The 17,505-nt window shown below is 43.3% G+C and overlaps 1 protein-coding gene across 1 annotated transcript in view; it reads right to left on the bottom strand.

Annotated features, from left to right (window-relative positions):
• The window catches only part of LOC125703533 (zonadhesin-like), a 110,021-nt gene that overhangs the window by 38,644 nt on the left and 53,872 nt on the right, over positions 1-17,505 (bottom strand). Inside the window, exons 71-83 of the mRNA XM_048968125.1 lie at positions 17,388-17,470; positions 16,450-16,610; positions 16,087-16,240; positions 15,548-15,720; positions 15,370-15,448; positions 14,822-15,151; positions 14,383-14,492; positions 13,790-13,899; positions 13,318-13,432; positions 12,647-12,784; positions 9,282-11,892; positions 8,761-8,838; positions 8,398-8,483 (exon numbers count right to left, since the gene is read on the bottom strand). Of these exons, the coding sequence (XP_048824082.1) occupies positions 11,707-11,892; positions 12,647-12,784; positions 13,318-13,432; positions 13,790-13,899; positions 14,383-14,492; positions 14,822-15,151; positions 15,370-15,448; positions 15,548-15,720; positions 16,087-16,240; positions 16,450-16,610; positions 17,388-17,470 (1,639 nt within the window). The 3' untranslated portion in view covers positions 8,398-8,483; positions 8,761-8,838; positions 9,282-11,706. The remainder of the gene's footprint in view (positions 1-8,397; positions 8,484-8,760; positions 8,839-9,281; positions 11,893-12,646; positions 12,785-13,317; positions 13,433-13,789; positions 13,900-14,382; positions 14,493-14,821; positions 15,152-15,369; positions 15,449-15,547; positions 15,721-16,086; positions 16,241-16,449; positions 16,611-17,387; positions 17,471-17,505) is intronic.

Genomic DNA, 17,505 nt, shown 5'->3' with positions numbered 1-17,505 from the left:
ACTGAAGTCTTGATTTGCACAGGCTCCAACAGTACGTCTCAACCCCATCTTACCCAGCATGGTGCTGCCTGTGCTCATTTCTTCTGATGCCAGAGGTTTTCACAGAGGAAAAACCACCATCTCTTCAGTCATGCCTTACTATACCTGCTCTAACCAGATCAGTTCATGAACTTTTTCTCAACCATTACTTTGCAGTGAATGAAAACTAGTCCAGACCCACCAGCACGAGAGACCCCCCAGGAGCAGATATTTTCTGGCAGCTTTGCACACCCCATAATCACTCAACCCATCTAGCTTCCAGGTAGCAGCACCAGCAAACACAGTGCAATTTGCATTCATAATGACACGCAATTCCTCGCTCAGACAGTAAGCAAGTTTGCTTCAACTTCACACTGTGAGGTTTATTTCTAAGCTGACAGAAGAGCTTTAATCTGCAGGTGCAGAAGTTGAGGCCGTAAATGAAAAATAAACACAGAAGTGTAGTTGCAATGGTATTTATCCCCAACACTCACTGCCTAACAGACTCACTGATGAACCATAATCACGACAGCAATGTGAGCTCCAGTTCAGCAACACGAGCTACCATTTGTTACCTATGAGATGCTATCTTAAAAGCTCATTGGGCATCATTTAAATGCTCCCATTACTAATTGTGCTATTTGGGAAACAAAGTTAAATGGACTCAACTGTAACTAGTTTGGTGCAGCTGAATTCTTGAGGAACTTCCAGCAGAATGCCCAGCAGCTCTTTCACAGCAGCCCAGTATGTTGTATTTAAGATTGAATGTGAATGTTTCTAGCAGAGCTGTATAGCAAAGCAGCAAAAAAACCACCAAAATCTGGAACCCTCTCTTTTCTCTAACAACCTACACTGAACCTCCACTGTGATTTCTATCTAATGCCACCTTAGCAGCAAAATGAATCAGCAGGGAATGACTCTGAAAAGACTAAAAGACAGCTTCCCTCTGACCTGACAGATTTTTGGAAGTGGCTGGATGTTTTGAATACAACATGCCATAGAACACTTGGAATGATAAAGAATATTTGAATATTCATGCTCTTATAGCCCCTTTATGACACAGAGAAACTGGTACAAAGCTCTTCATTCAAAACTGTTGCAGTTTTGAATGCACAGCCTCTGCATTTTTGTGATAAGAGATTATTTTTTAATGCCTGAAAGCAGACTCAACTTGAAGACCACAGTTCCTGTTTCAGATAAGGATTATTTCCTAAAACCTTAAGAACTTTCCTTTAACAGAAAAGCAGTTGCCAGGTGATCCCCAAATAAAGCAAATCCACTGATGCTGAACTCTGTCAGTGATACTCATGCAGTGACTCCGTATGGCTCTGTCCAGTAGATCAATCCCTGAAAGCTTATTGCCTAGGAAAGAAGAAACCTGGTCTAAACAGGCACCAGTTCTGCTACAGAGAGGAGTTTTTACACATCAGAGATATGAATCAGGGTCCCACAGGGACTGTTACTTCATTTGACTTCAAAAAGTGCAGGTCATGTCTTTGCCAATGAGGTAAACCTCAAGATCAGGTCTACTTCCTAACTCTACATTACTGCTTACTTTGCAAGCTCAGCCCTCACCTCTCAGCAAACTTAAGAATTATGTTACCATAAGGGTCAAAGTCCTCAGGACCTTAGAAAGTCACTTTGGAAAAAAAAAAATCCCACACTAATTGCTGCCTTTTTTAGTCAGTCAATTTGGTCCAAAGCCATTGCTGTTAACTCTGAAAATATAGCATTCATTGGACAGGTACAATTAACACGGTAAAGTTCAATGTTCGTTAGCATCCTGGGTAGCCAGAGGGCATGTGGAAGGCACTCAGCTGAGAAACAATTGAAAGAAAAGCCTCATTTTTAGCAAGCAAGGCTGGAAGCATGCCCTCCCTAGTAAAGCATATGTCAGGTGAAATAATTAAAGTCCATCCTGCCTAATTTAAAGCCCCTTTGCAAGCACAAAACCAGAGTTGGTGCACTAGCAAGTCTTGACAAGCATGAAGTAGCTTTTCTCTGTTGTCAATAGCTTATAAGATGAACACCATACATGTTTGTCATGACAAGAAACACACAGAATAGGGTGTAGAAGAGGCAGAAGAGATGAAAAACAGCTAAACTGACAGCAGATCTCTGCTGAATGAGGTTGGTTTGAGTGCTGTGAAATCTCTCACCTGCAAGTCAGCTAACTCACATGCTGCCATGCTGCCACAGCTCAGTTCTGACTTAACAGATTCTCTAAGCAGAAAAGAAAAAATTGATATTAAATACAATGCAAACAGCACATTGTTGAACCTTCTCACAAAACGTATTGCTAAGGCTCCTCCAAATAGCAGCCCAGGAAAGAGTCTTTCCCTTGCCCTTTTGGTACACTGCAGTGGAACTCCACTATTAGATTCATAAGATTCAGCCCAAGCTCGTTCCAATCTCAATACAAAAAACAAATGGTACTTTATCAGTCCCCTATTGTCAGGGGTCAGGATGGGCCCCAACCTGAAAAATCATCAGGCAATAAAAACACTGCAAATAATTGCACTATTTATTTTTCCAGCCTATGAATTTTTCAGCCATACAGCACTTTTGTTTTGTCCCACCATTCCAGCCCTGCATAGTCTCCATACTTCTCCAGCCACTACTCTTGTAAAACTGGAAAACAGACAGCTTTTTAGGCTGTGCAACTGAGAAGCTACAAGAAAAACCACATTGTTCTGCACAGGCCTATCCTCTTAGGCAGAAATTCCTATACTGTCAGTTTGCCAGGTCTGAAGGCCTGCAGAACTGCTTTACTGTCCTGCACAGGGCTTTTCAATGGGGCAGCCGATGCTTACACATGTTGCTCCCTATGCTGCAATAATCTCTGCTGCTGGCCTTGTTCAGACCTGCACCTCAGTTTGCATTACATACTCAGAAACTACTGCAATTTTCTTCCACAGGTAGCATTAATACCCTTTGAGGGCTGCATTCCTCTGGAATCTCTGCTCTGCCTCACACAAAGCATCAGTGTATGCTATCTTTGCTAACTCAAGGAGACAAATACCCCAAAACATTACAAATCTGCCACAGATCTGCAGTTCTGTGGCAACGAAGTTGCACAGAGCAATTTTGAAAAACTTGCATGAGCACAAAACCTATTTGTTTGTCTTCATACAGCTTGTTGGAGCTAGGAGATTCAACAGAAGAACACTGTATACTGTAGTACAGAATAGTATAGAAGAACTGCTACAGCCAACAGACACTCGATAAGGTAATTCCAATCGAAAGCTGAAAACCAGAACTGAAGTAGAAAAATACAGAAGGAAAAAGAGAAACAGCAAGACATGGAAAGTGATGTGAACCGAGGTCTGCAAATAAGGAGCATGCATTTAAGCAGGAACATCCACGAATCCTAAAAGTAAGGCCTTGGAAGAAAGAGGGAGAGAAGGAGAGATGGAAAAATGTGCAGAATGGATGAACTGTGTTCATTGGATCAGCAGTGCATCAGAAGTTCTGCACAACTAAATCTGAAACAGCCTACCGGGTAAGAGAGCAGATGAGATCCATATGACAAAGCACAGGGAATTCTCCCAAATCAAAAAGCCCCATAGCCTAAAGAAGCTACCTTTATTTCTTCTGGGAAGGAGGAGGGTTAAAGTTCAGGTACCACTCACAGCAGTGCCTTGCAATCATTTATTTTGAGCTTGGTTCTGCTACTTGCCTGCCGGGAGGGCTGGGAGGAGGAAGCAGACACAAAGATGCACTGAAGTTATGTGACAGAAAGAAGTAGAAAAAGAACATACAGCTATTTTTAAAGATGCCCAGGGTGCTAATCCTCTGCAGCTTTCTGCATTTTTAACAAAAAAAGAAAGTAGTCTCGTTTGTGAGAGGAGAATTTGACTTCTAAGTACTGCTTTATGAAGACAAGTGATGTAAGGAGACCTGAGGAAGGGCAACAGCCAAAAAAATGGCAAACTAGCCCAAGAAGTACACAGCAACAGATCACAATGATCATAATAAAACCCTTGAGAGTAACACCAGTTGGACCCGAACAAAACCAGAACCAGGTGGTGACATCTATTGTCATGCCTGAGCTGAGAGCTCCTGCACCACGTCAAGCCATGAGATGGAAGAAGTAACCAACACTGACACGTTTCTTGCTAGCACACCTTCAACAAAGCAAAGGCACAGGTTGGGTGTTAAGACTCATAAAAAAGGACACACTTGAGTTATCATAATGTCCTTGATCTCAGATTTTCACTTAGTTCCTCTCTGAAATAAATTGAGATCAGTAGAACACGTTCCATTGGAGAACGTCACTATTCTGCTGTAGGCTTCATACTCATTTTGCAGGAAATGACTTGGAGACTACAAAAGCTTTTGCTAAATTCCTTAATGTACTGTCACACAAAGAACTACTCAATGGATGTGCCAATGTGGAGACTGCTAACACAATGCTCTGCACTTGGCCTTTTGCCTAAGGAGGCCCAAGCTCTTTCTAGAATCAGAGCCTGAATTCTTTCAAGACTTAGAAAAGAAGCCTGCTATAATGCTGTCACTATAAAACAATGCAGAGAAGGACAGCACAGACCTACTCGTGATTTTAGTTTACACAACCTCAGGTTCCTGAAGCACAAACATTAAAAGATTTAACCCAAATCTCAGTTACCAGCAGAACTGGAGGAAGAAGCCACTCGTGGCATCTTGCCTATCAAAATACGGAAGTCTTCAGGTCAGAAACACAATGCTGCACTCCTACATTTGCATTTCAGGTATCCAGGTCAGTCACTCTGGGAAATGTATAGGGCTTCCCCCATTCTGACTTTCTGCCCTATTTTGCCACATTGGGAGCAACACAACCCTGGCCAGAACCAGTCTCTTCTCTTTACTGTGGATGAACTGAATCTTGTTTATAGTTCTCAGTGGGCTCGAGTCAACTGTGCTAGATTAGACTCGAATCGTTCTACACTTTTGTCAGGAACAGCCAAATAGGAGCCATTTTGGAGGAAAGTTCATTACATCCTGAACAGACAGAATGTTCCCAAGACAAATCTCCTCCCAGCTCCCAGCTGGCCAGCTTGAACTGAACTTTCTTTACAGGGTGCACACCAGGGCAGGTCAACTGGGGTGTAGGAGAACTGCCCCCCCACATTAGCACCACCCAATGAAGTATGAATAGCAACTGGAAGGGTAAGGAGCCGCTTGGCTGCACAGCCTCCTGTTCAGATTGCAGCTGGATCCAGCTTGCTCGTTGCTGAGATTAGCTTTTCCCACAAGGTGAATTTCTCCTTGAGTCCAGGATCTGCACAGCCAAGTCTGAAGACTGGTCCCTCCCAGTCCAGAAGGTGAATGTGGCCAGAAGAAAAAAGTCACGAAAGAATAAAACCCAACAGGAGTAATGCTGCTGCATGAATACTTCCTTTCTGAACTTGGCTAGGAGTTTTGAAACTGCAGTTTGCTAACAGAGGGTGGAGAAGCCAAGGTAAGCAAAGGATTTATAACACCACAAAAGTCTTCCTCATTCTTAGTTACTGCTGACCTACAAAACACAGGCAAATGCACTACAAAGAAACTGTTTAGGGTAGTAAATCATTGATTGGGGACATTTGCTGAGGGACTTAATATGGATTAAATTGTATTGACATCTAAAATTTATTTATCCAGGAAAGAGTTCAGACTGCTCACCCAGTGTAGCACACTGCTTCTGCAGAAAAAATTAGCTTGCTTCTCCGATGAGACAAAGAAACAAAACAGGTCCTGACCTCATTTACTGCAAATAAACACACTGACATTTCAGCAGGTGGAATAAATGCAATTGCATAGGAGCATTAAGAGAGGACCCTGTCTTCTTCTTGCTCCCATTTCTAACTTCTTCAGAAGTGTCATAATATAAATTTCAACCACAAATATCCACTCTTTCTTCTGATCTCCCCCCTGGCATTATTTGTAAGCACATTCGTTATCTGGCACTTTTCTACAAAGCTCTTCAGCCCAGGATCTGCACTCAGGACTCTGCTAATTCTCACCTCCTGCCTTCTGACATTGCAGTAAAGCTCAGCCTGTGGATCCCAATGAGCTGGGTGCTTCAGACAAACTGCTCTGGAAAAATGCTGTTTCTTACACCCACTGAAAAGTGCATGACCTCAATATCCAGCATTTCAAGAGGCCTCTGATTTGGACAGCACATCGACTCAGGTTTTCTTCAGCATAACCCAGGGATCAGCTGGCATCTCCCCTGGCACCACTCACACAGGGCAACCTATCAGCCCTACATGCAACGGTCCTTCAGTGCAACTTCGTAAGAGCTGGGCACCTGGCAACTAACAGCTTTCAAAATGCAACCTTCTTTATTTTATCTGTGTTTGGTTTGGCACATTTTCTCCAAGAAACGGGCCTATTAGCACCTTTTCTCCTAATCTTGTGGTATTTTTCCAAGAACACTACAGGTGTACACCTGGTACAGCTTTAGAACTAGGAAATATGAAGTTGTTTGCTTTGTTGCTCATAGGTGATGGGGCTGCAGCAGATTTCTCGTAGAGAACAGCATATCTTCTCTGCTATTTTGAGGCTTTCATTTCTCAGAACTTAACTGACTGACAGATGGGTGAGAAGGAAGATAGGGAATTGATGTCTGTTGCTTTTGGTAGATAGGAGTGTATTTTTTTATGGTTTCTCCTCTATACTGCCAGTAAGGAGCAGACAAAAAGGGAAACCAAGCTTCTCCTCCCTCAAGAAGGAGCTCTTCCCCAGGAAGCAGCTACCTTGATCTGATTTCCATTTCTCCAGAGTTTTCTTAAGCATGAATTCTGTACATTCAAGAGAAAACAGGGAAACTTCGCCCCAAAGTAACTGCTGTTTGTGGTGCTACCATACAGAAATGCTGTTTTCCAACAAACTTTAGTCCACAAATCCAGAGCAGGTACTACTTTTGTACCTTCCTAATACCAGCAGAATATGCTTTTGCAGCTCCATCACTTCATGCCTGTGCTAACTGCCATCAACAGTGCAGCAAGTCAGCAATGTGACCTGCAGTGATCCTTCCTGTATCATCACAGCACACCTTGGAACTTCTGCACATCTTATAGAACAGAAATGCTACCCACTGGGCACGAAGTATGCATTAACTTAAGTCAGAACGAATAACACATGGGGGGTTGAAACCAGATGACACTGTGTGACCATAACCACAGATTTGCTCTTTGATTTTAAAGGAAAAGAGTTGTTGCTTTATCTTCCAAAGCCAGGAATTCAAAGCCAGTTTGAATTGCTGGGTGAACACCAGTGCCTTGTGGCAGGTATCGGTTCCAGGACAACAACTATTAAATACACCCAAGACCATCATACAGAGCTCACATAAACACTAGTCATTTTCAGCATAAAGTCATCAACATGTAAGGAATCTTACTGGTACATCCCAACATCTCTTTTTTCCTGTGGGGGCCACCATTAGAAAAATACATTCTGGAGATCATTTCATCTGAAATATTTTCAGCAACAAAATAATTAACACAAAAGCAAGCGTTGCAATTCTGAAATTGTTTGTGAACTTATTCTGAGATCAATGTGTCACTGGGTGTTTTACAGAGGGAAGTTATGCTCTCACTGATTAGCTTTTATAGCTGTTTTTTAAAGAGGAACCTTGAATAAGAAAGGTTCATCTCTTACTTTTGCAAGTTTATCTTAAATATTATATGCAGTTTTAATATGTTTCTAATTTTGCAGTGTATAAACAAGCACTCAGCACAGATCATCAGCAGGATTACTAGAACCTTACAGATGGGACAAGGTCCATCCCATGCAGCTATAACCCACTGACAAGTGATAAAGTTATTTACCAGGGAGGACAGGTAAAAGTTGAATTGAGGGCACTAAGGACACGTTTACTTCAACAGCTTTAGAGAACAGCTAAGTTAAAGATGAATCCATTACAAGACTGGTCCTGAAAGCAGCAGGGGTGCAGTCTGTCCTTCTGCCAGTTGCTGCAGTTCAGCACACAGCTGTGTCTGCAAGGATCAAGGCTTCATTGGGCAAAGCTATTAAGCACGTAGCTGGCTTCCAATGGACTTGCTGATGAGCTTCCAATGGACTTGCTGATGAGCCAGCTTAGCAAGACCACTCTTTTCTCATAAAAATGAGTCATTTACTATGTCAGGCTTCTGGGAACATCCCAACAAATTAGATACTTCATCAAGAAATAAGCCAACAAATATACAGACGCCCTCCAAAACCTCAGTGCCAAGCAACAGCTTCCATTTGACTCTATTATAGTTACCTAGTTTGTTTGGAAGGGGAACCCCCACTTCTATTCCTGTTGTCCTGAAGTGAATGACTCCTTTTATGTGCAACAGAAACACAACGTGCTCATGGGCAGAAGTGGGGGCACAGCCAAAGTATTAGACCTCATTCAGGCCAGAGGCTCACCTGCTGTGGATGGAACCTCCAAAAGCAAGGTTGCTTGTTTGCTGTATTTGGTGACATTTCTCAATCTTCCCACATTCCCAATTTAGCTGCAGAGAGCAGAGAAAACAAAGCTGATAAGAAAAGATCAAGTGACATTCTGGTACTTCCAGGGTACACTCCATCTAAGCTGTAACTCCAGAACTTCAAAATGAAAAAGTATTTACAAGGATTTTCATTTTTTTCTTTTTTCTTTTTAGTTTTAGAAAGAAAGACTCCCTATTCTGACTATAAATTAAGAACTTTTCAGGATTTTATTCCTTCTGGAAGAACAAAACCAGCACAATACTCTCTCAGGCTTGGGAACAAGGTTATAGAAACACTCACCTATCAGCCCAGGAACTCTGGAGTAACAATGGTCTTTCAGCAGTGGCACGAGCACAGCCACATGGGGACCTTCAGGTCCTGGAAGAGATAAAAGCATGTCATGAACTCAGCAACCTTTGAAAGAACATTTTTTTGAGGTCGGAACTGAGATGGCTAGGAAATTTCCTTTCTGTACAGAGGGAATCCTAGCTTCAATTTGACCATTTCCAAAAGCAACTTGAATTTCAGGTGCCCAATGAAATTCTCAGTGAACATTTTCATTAGATGTTTTTGTTGGACCTTTCATTTCATCAGTATTTCAAAGTTTCTGGCTCTATATGAGTGAGAAACAAGTGTTAACTATATGAGCACAGCCAAGCAGGGCTTCAGTCACTGCAACAAGCACCACCATTAATATTGTCTGGCCTCGTTAACTGAGAGACTAGCTTTACATACTACCCAGATTGACAAGGCCTTATTTCAGAACTTAGAGCCACACAAAGCCATTAATTGAAGAGATCTTTTTAGGAATCTCACCATACCTTTTCTTTCAAGGTAAAAGATCCTGGACTCCGTCAGCCTTATCAGCAGTCTCAGGGAAACAGCAGCCTTCCAAACCTGATGGGGACTTCACAGCTACTCCAGAAAGTGCTTGACTTCCAGTCTTCAGAGAGGGCTGGAAAAAGAGCTACCAGCAATAAATACTTCAAAGAAAGAATGAAATACATTCTTGCACCACTCCTCTTTGTATTTCGCTGAATCACAGAATGGCTTGGGTTGGAGGGGACCAGTTCCAATGCCCAGACAGGGCTGGTTGCCCCCACCAGCTCTGGCTGCCCAAGGCCCCATTCCACCCTTGAGTGCCTCCAGGGATGGGGACCCACAGCTCTCTGGGCAGCAGTGCCTCACCGCCCTCTGAGGAAAGGATTTCTTCCTAACACCTAGCCTAAATCTCCCCTCTTTTACTTCAGAGCCATTCTGCCTCTTCCTATCACTGTCAGACTGTGTAAAAAAAGTTGGTCCCTCTACTGCTTAAAGCTCCCTTCACCTAATGGAAGACTGCAATGAGGTCTACCTGGAGCCTTCTCTTCTCCAAGCTGAACAAGCCCAACTACCTCAACCTTTCTGGAGCTCCTAGAGATGTTCCAGACTCTGATGATCTTCAAGGCCCTCCCCAGGACCTGCTCCAGCAGCTCCACATCCCTCCTGTACAGGGGCCCCAGACCTGGACACAGCACTGCAGATAAGGACAACCCTTCTATGGGTACCAAAGCACCCCTACTGGGCTGCAGGCACACACTGCTGCATGTCCCACTTTTATCCATCAGGACCCAAAGCTCCTTCTCTGCAGGGCTGCTCTCGAGGAGTTCTCCCAGTCTGTAATCCTACCTGGGATGAGCTTGACCCAAGTGCAGCATCTTGCACTCAGCCTTGTCCAATTTCATTTGTTTCTTCTTTTCCTCTAGTAACTACCAACAGAACATGAAAGGTAACATCATGTAGAACTCTGGACTTTTCATTAACACCTTTTCATTTTGCGGGGGAAAAAAACCAACACATTCTGAAGCCCAAAGCAGTTTACTTATAGCTGAAGTGCATTTGTTAAGAAAGCCACAATGGGGAAAAGAGAAAACTTCCAGCAGAGTTCCACGCAGGTACATTTGCTTCAATCCAAAGCAGAAAGTTATTTCCATGAGAAAACTGTTGCAATGGAAAACTGACACATTTTATTTGCTAATGCCTCCCAGTGCCTTTTAAAAATACAACACACAGAGCATGCAGAGGTAACTTTACCACTTATCTAGATGTTTTACTGTGGATATTACAGAGACAGCAGTGTGCTGTTATAAAAGTATCTGCTGATAACCTAAAAGAAGAAAGCAATAAGGAGAGCAATGGCAGCCTTTTCACTGCTGTAATCTAGGAAAGAAAATCCTGCTGTTTCATAGTGTTTGCCAATAGGTATATTTGACTTCCATAAATCCTCTCATTTCCTTAAAGGCCCTTCAAAGTGTCAGCAAATAACTGAATTTTCCCAAGGTGAGGTTGCAAAGGAACCAAAACAAACCTTCTGCTTCTGAAAGCAAGCTCAGAAAACTTGTAAACAGCAAAATGAGAAGGTGAGAGAAAAAGAACATGAAGTTCCTCTGGATCCACCAGAGACACCAGTAAGTGAGACCAGAGTCGAGGGCTTCTGCCTGGGCTCCTTGGCACTGAAGTCTCACCCTCTAATTAATACACTCTGCTAAGGGAGAATGAGTAAGGACAGATTTGTGTTTAGGAACCAGGAAAGAGCAGGTACACAAGTTTCTTCACGCATAAGCAATTCAGTAAATACTGCAGAATGAAAAGAGAACTGGCTTTGTTGTTGGAAATAGCTGGCTGAAGCCTACCTGTGTGGTTTGCCCAGGCATTGTACTGGCTCACAGTCAAGCAATTTTATGTTGTTCTACTTCACCTGGAACTAAGGAAAGCTGTGCAGAAAGAGATGGAGCAGGAAGCTATACCAGAAGCTACACAAATTGCTGCAGTCATCACTACAGGGAATAATTTAAGTGTACTCACACCTCACTGAGATCAGTAAGATTACACTGAAAACATGCATAGCAGTGTGGAGTTGCTGGGCAAGGCTTAGAAGTAAGGCTCTAAACTGTACCTAAAAGATCCTCAAAAATACCCTTGATGTCAGATGTCAGAGGCTATACAGAACACATTAAGTAGGGGCCATTAGTGGCTTCACATCATTTCTGCTTTACTGACTTAAAACAGAAACTCTAAAATTAGTGAAAAATGTTAAGAACCTCAGCTTATCCCTCATGCCTACACATTATTGATAGCTGAACATTAGTATACTTCAGTCAACTAAAAAACCCAACAAATATGAATTATCCACAAGATAATTGATCATGTGCCTCTCTAATTACATACACATCAATGCTGTAACCATTGCCTTTTAAATTAGGTTCCTCAAGGAAGTGAACTGCTGGCTGCTGTACTTTGAAGATGCAATAGCTGGGCTTCTATCTCTTCGATCCTCTGAGCAATGCAGTTCCTCTCTACTTCCAGCAGCAAGGCTTCATCCCTCTTTGTGGCCCAAGAATCTAACATTTCAGAATACCGCTGAGCTCCCCAAGCTTCTTTCTTGCTTGCAGTCTATTACACAAAATCAAAGCAAAAGCAGGGTGTAAATTCATTGGACAGCATCAAGCAATACCTACGCCACCGAGTCCAGGGAGCAAAAATCTGGGACAGAATCAACTGCTGCCAGCACTATGCACTGCCTATACAGGAGCAAGGGACGAGCTGCACTGTGCATGCTGACAGCACCCTAAGGCCTTTGCAAAGCCCATTGTATCAATTTCAAAATAATGCAACCTGCCTCTAATTAAATCAAATCCTTTGCTTTCCACCTCATTGCTGCGGACAGTTGGACTGCATGATCCTGTAGGTCTTTTCCAACCTTGGTGATTCTAGGATTCTTCATATGTCTCAATGAATTTGCTTATTACTGTAGCTTACACGGTGTATTTTAAAAAATAAGTGGAGAGACTAATGAACAAAAAATTTACCACAATTATCCAGTGTCACACATGGAGATGAGGCCAGGGGAGTCCTGGCTCCCAGGTTCTGCCTATGAAGCGCATCATTTAATTCAAGCTGTTTGTTCCTTCTTGTTACCCTTTATGCTAAAGGGAAAAATCTGCCTCCTCCAACTGAAGATATTGGAACTCGTGGGGCTTTGGGTGTGCATGTAACTGATCAACACAAACAACTCTCTTGTGTCCCCTTTTGACCTCTACGGTATCGCTAAGCTGAATCACACAGGCATACACCTACATGAAGGTGAGGAGCTGTGGCCATTGCCCTGGGGCTGGTGGAAGATGACCCAGTAGAAGACAACTCATACCCCAAGTGACTCCTCCTGTGTTCTCAGCTCTTTCTCCAACAGATCCCCATCTTCTTGCAGACTCATGGCCTGCACTGTCAATTCAACAAACGCCTCATTTAGTTCATCCAGCCTCTCCTCCAGTTGTGTAACCTCCAGCTAGAGAACACAAAATAGGAAAACAGCAAACATTCTACAACAGCAGCATCCCCTAGCAGGGCTCACTCCTAGGGGTAGGCAGATAGGCATGCCAACTCTGAGGAGAGGTCATGTCATAACAGCAAGTCATGGAGATGTCTCACTGAAAGCAAATCCTTAGCAGTGCCTTAACAGAGAGAGATGCAGAGGTGATGCTCCGCTCCAAACATGGGCCAATCAATGAAATGTTTGATTTAGGTTGAATAAGGCTGTCAAAAATTAATCTGAAGTTCAGGTGTTCATCTTGAGAGCATAAGAATTTCATACTATCTGAATCAGGACTCTCTGAAGACATTTAGAGACATGACATAATTTGGGATATTTGATGACTACTGCCAATTTGTATAGGGCGAGAATTGAAAGACAACAGACATTATCGACTTCCTAAAACACTAGACTGTTTGTTTTTCCCTGTGCACTCAAAACATCTGGTATAGTTCTAAAGCTGTTGATGGACAACTGGCAGAAAAGAAACAAAAATACAAATGACTGACCTTAGCAGAAGAGGAGTCTGAATTCCTGCTGTAGTCACTTCTCTGTGAATTTCCCATCCTGTCCAGGGTCCCCTGTTGCAGATGAAGGCACTGGTACTTTTGCAGTCCAGACACCCTAATGGGAAGAGAAACAACATGAATTTCAGGAAGAAATTTCTGGAAATAAGAAAGGGAGCATTTCACAGAAGTACACCCCATATTTTATCGCTTTCTTTTCTGAAAAGAAAAATGTACAGGATGGCATTGTGAATGGTCTCATCCTATATCTCCAAGTAATTCTGAGTCTGTGAAAAACTTTTTACCAAGGTCTGATGAAGAGGGGGCTGTTGCAGCCTGCATCCTTGCAAACTTTGAGAGAAACAACGTGTTGTCACCCAGAACAGAACAGTAACACATCACTGTCCAAAGTAGATCATTGTACATGAAGTGGATGTTTTTATTTCACTAGCAGTAATGTGTTGATCCACTGTACCTTTCACCCAGGGCTTTTCTCTTCACACAGGGATGTGGTGCTACTCTGATGTTCAGAAGTTCTTTGAGCACTTTCTGAATGTCAAAGCAATCAGATGAGCCTGAGGGGTCCTGAAGTTGGAGCCAAAAAAAACACATGAAACCCAACACATTCAAACAGTGCACAGAGAGAGCATCACAATCCCAGAGATGATTCTCCCCAAACATCATCTGCTAAGTTTTGCAGGCAAATTAACAAGTAAAACTGACAAAAGCTGGCTTCTTTCTAGTGAACAGTTTCTGGTCATCAACTATCCTAGGAAGCCAGACTTAGCTGTAGATCTTAAATCCTTTACTGTTTAAGATGCCAGTGCACAAGCAGTGCAGATGAATCCCTTCTCAAGGAGGCATTACTCAAACTCTGTACACCTGAAGAGTTTCCCCATTTCTGCTTCATATTACGTCTATCTAATCTTAACACCTCTAATTGCACTAGTGATGTAGAAGTAGGAAAAAAAAAGTAATAGAAATCCACCTTATAAACTGGAGAATCTATTTCTGCCCAATAACACCTCAAGGAGCAGTCACTGCCATTAGAGGAAATCACCTACATACCTTGTCTGCTATCCCCCATGAAACCTGGAAGAAGGCATTGGCGAGAACCACAATAGCTCTGTTGAGCTCCATCATAAAGCAGGAATGAGCAGTGCCAGCTGAGGGACAACCTAAAGCAAAGCAAAAGGCATAAGTCACATTTGTTGACAGCAAAACTGTTTTAAGTCAGAACACTAAAGGAACAGTTCTCCTGTGCTTGCAGAATAACAGATTCTAGTATAATCCTTATCCAAGGCACAAATTTCCTGCTACAAAGAGGAAATCCAGTGCTCACAGGATTCATAAAATCCTGCCTGCTTTTGTGAACAGGACCCTGGAAAAAAGAAAAGCAGATATTTAATTGGGTATCTCAATACAAGAGCTCATTTCTCACACGCAAAGCAGTGAAGGCCAAACAGTGCTGCTCCCATGGAATGAACACTCCTCACCACAGCCCTACCTGCTGCAATCCATGCCACAGCGTTCAGCAGGACAGCAATAAGCTCCCCAGCATCCTCCAGCCTTGCTGCATGCACATACAGGTTCTTATTAATGGCATCGTAGTAGGAGTCTCCAAAGCCTGGGAGAAGAGCTTGATCTGGACTTTGGGCAGGAATGGACTGAGCCAGCATGAGCACCAAAGCAGGACATGAGCAGGCCTTGGTTAACAGGTGCACCACTGCACAGCCAAAGCGGTACACCACAAACTGGTGGGGTGACAAAGAGGCTGGATCCATGGGGATGAGGGTACTCCTCATATCCTCTGAGGAATTGCCTCTTAAGCATTTCTCTGAAAAGGAAAATGGCAGCTATTGAGGTAAGTGATGCAGCTGGATGCTCCATCTTGCTCTCTTGCACAGGACAGCTGCCTGTCACCTCTCATTTACTCCTTGACACTCCATCTCTTCCTTCCAAGTGGTTGCTTGAGAATGAGGTGTAAGGGAGTCTGTAGGCTTCAAGGAGGCAGTCTTCTACCATCATCTTTGAAGAGTACCATGGCACACTTACCGCATTCTTCATGCACAGAGAAGCTGAAGACATCACCCCTCCTACGGAAGAGCTCTTCTTGCTCAGGCAGCTTATAATCCTGAACAAAGAAGGCCTAAGAGTTAAAGAAATGGGCAGGTGGGGGGAAAAAAAAGCATAAAGGTGAAGGATGGCCCGACAGCAAACACCTGCAGCTCACCTGCCCTTCCACTACTTTTGCTTTACTTTCACTGTGCAGTGAGGGTACAACTGCCACCATTTCCTGTCCATGGACCTGCTGCTCCATCTCTTGTTTCGTGTTCTTAGGCTGAGCTCTCCCAAGCAGGATTTCCAATGCTTTCATCAATTCCATTGCCTCTTGCTGCAGTGCACCTAATGGAACCCAACAAGTGATTCAAATGGATTGCTACAGGAACACACAAAAAACTGTTATCACCACAAGAGCAAATCTAAAAACAGACATCTTTCTTTGGAAATCCCATAAGAAGGCTCTAAAACGCCTCCTGGGAAGGTGACCAGATAGCACTGCATTTATTATGCTTTGCTGTAATTTTGGGAGGGTGCTGTAACTCTCTGCTCACCCATTCCTAAGCTGGCAGGATTGTATCCTCACTGAACTCATGTGAAGACAGGCTGTCAGCTCTTACTGAATGAAGGCACAATCTCATCGATATGAGCTGTTTTTAAACATTCCCTCACACTCCACTTCTCTTTTGCTCTGCATGGTGCTTCTCTTACCTGCCTGCCCTGCTGCATAGAAGCTGCTGCTGCAGTGCTCCTCACACTGCTCCATGCCCACTGCTGCCCAGCTGCTGTCTGCAGATTTATGCCCACAAACCCTTTGCCTGGTAAGGATTTTCAGGCCCTTAGCATCCAGTGCTCGCACCATGTCCTGTTTATAACAAAGCAGTAATTATTCTTTAAAAGCCTCAAAATCCATCCATTTCACTTTCTGTCTCTCACACCAAACCAGAGATCAGCATAAACTATTTTATACCAAAACAGGGGCCAGCAGGGAGCAAGACCTATCGTTCACTAAACTGCTACTTGCAAGCTTCAGTTTCAAGAACCTCTTTCCCACAGTTCTTTTTTCACACTGACCATGAGACCTTGAAGCTGCTGGCTGATTCCATTGTAAAACACCAACACATCCCTCCTGTGCTTTGCCAGCTGAGCTGCCAGGTGCAAATTCTGATCTTCCAACTTATCGTACAGAGTGCGAACACTGAAATCCTCCAGGTCTTTCACTGCACAACATCCTTCTGAAACACAAGGTAAGTCTCATGATTGACCACTGGCCACAGATCTATTCTAAGGTATTTCCCTAGGGGCAATGACTGTCCATAGGAGGCAACAGTTTTTTTTGTGTACTGTGAAGAAACACAAACACAACACAATTGAGGCATGCTGTGTAAGAGAAGGTCTCATTCCTTAGTAAGGGGAGGATGACACAGCGTTACTATCAACCTCTAACTTGCCCAGCAAGCTGTCAGGGTGCTACTTCTGTACTGCATTTACAGCTTTGAGTGGTACTTTATCCACCAGATGCTCTCAGCACCAATACATAGTGCCATCTGCTGGGCTCTGGGTTTGCTCTGCTCTGTGAACATCCAGAAATCCCAAAGATGAAGTCATGCCTTGAAGGCTAAAAAGGCCCACGAGTCACATGTGTTCAGAAAATAGAATTAGCAACAGAATAACCCAGGGAATTGTTTTAAAGATTTTAATTTTCTTCACTAGTCATCTGAACACACTGGTGTTCTAAATGATTTTTCAGGGCTGGTCACTTGCCCTCCTACCATCTAGAGAAGAAAACACTGATCCATCCCCACAACAGGAGCTTACAGACCTCAGATGAAGAGATTAAATGAATCTAAAATAGAAATACGTGCTTGTGTGTATGTAGATGTCTGCATACTAGTGCACAGCAGTTAAAGTGACCACTTACGTGCACGTTTCTGGGGAAGCAGGAATCAAAATTATTATACCAGTGTACCAAAAGACAAAGGGAGAAGCCTGGAACTGGTACAACACCTCACCTTCATTACGCACAGCTCCTTTTTCTCCAAAGGCAGCATCTCCTCCAGAACCACGAGGACCAAGCATCTGATAGTACAGAAGGCTAGAGGCAATGAAAGAAGATGGTGAAGAGCATCT

This window comes from Lagopus muta, chromosome 22, assembly GCF_023343835.1.
Source record: "Lagopus muta isolate bLagMut1 chromosome 22, bLagMut1 primary, whole genome shotgun sequence".
Lineage (NCBI taxonomy): Eukaryota > Metazoa > Chordata > Aves > Galliformes > Phasianidae > Lagopus > Lagopus muta.
Note: the sequence above shows the minus strand (reverse complement) of the source record. Positions and strands in the feature narration are given on the sequence as shown.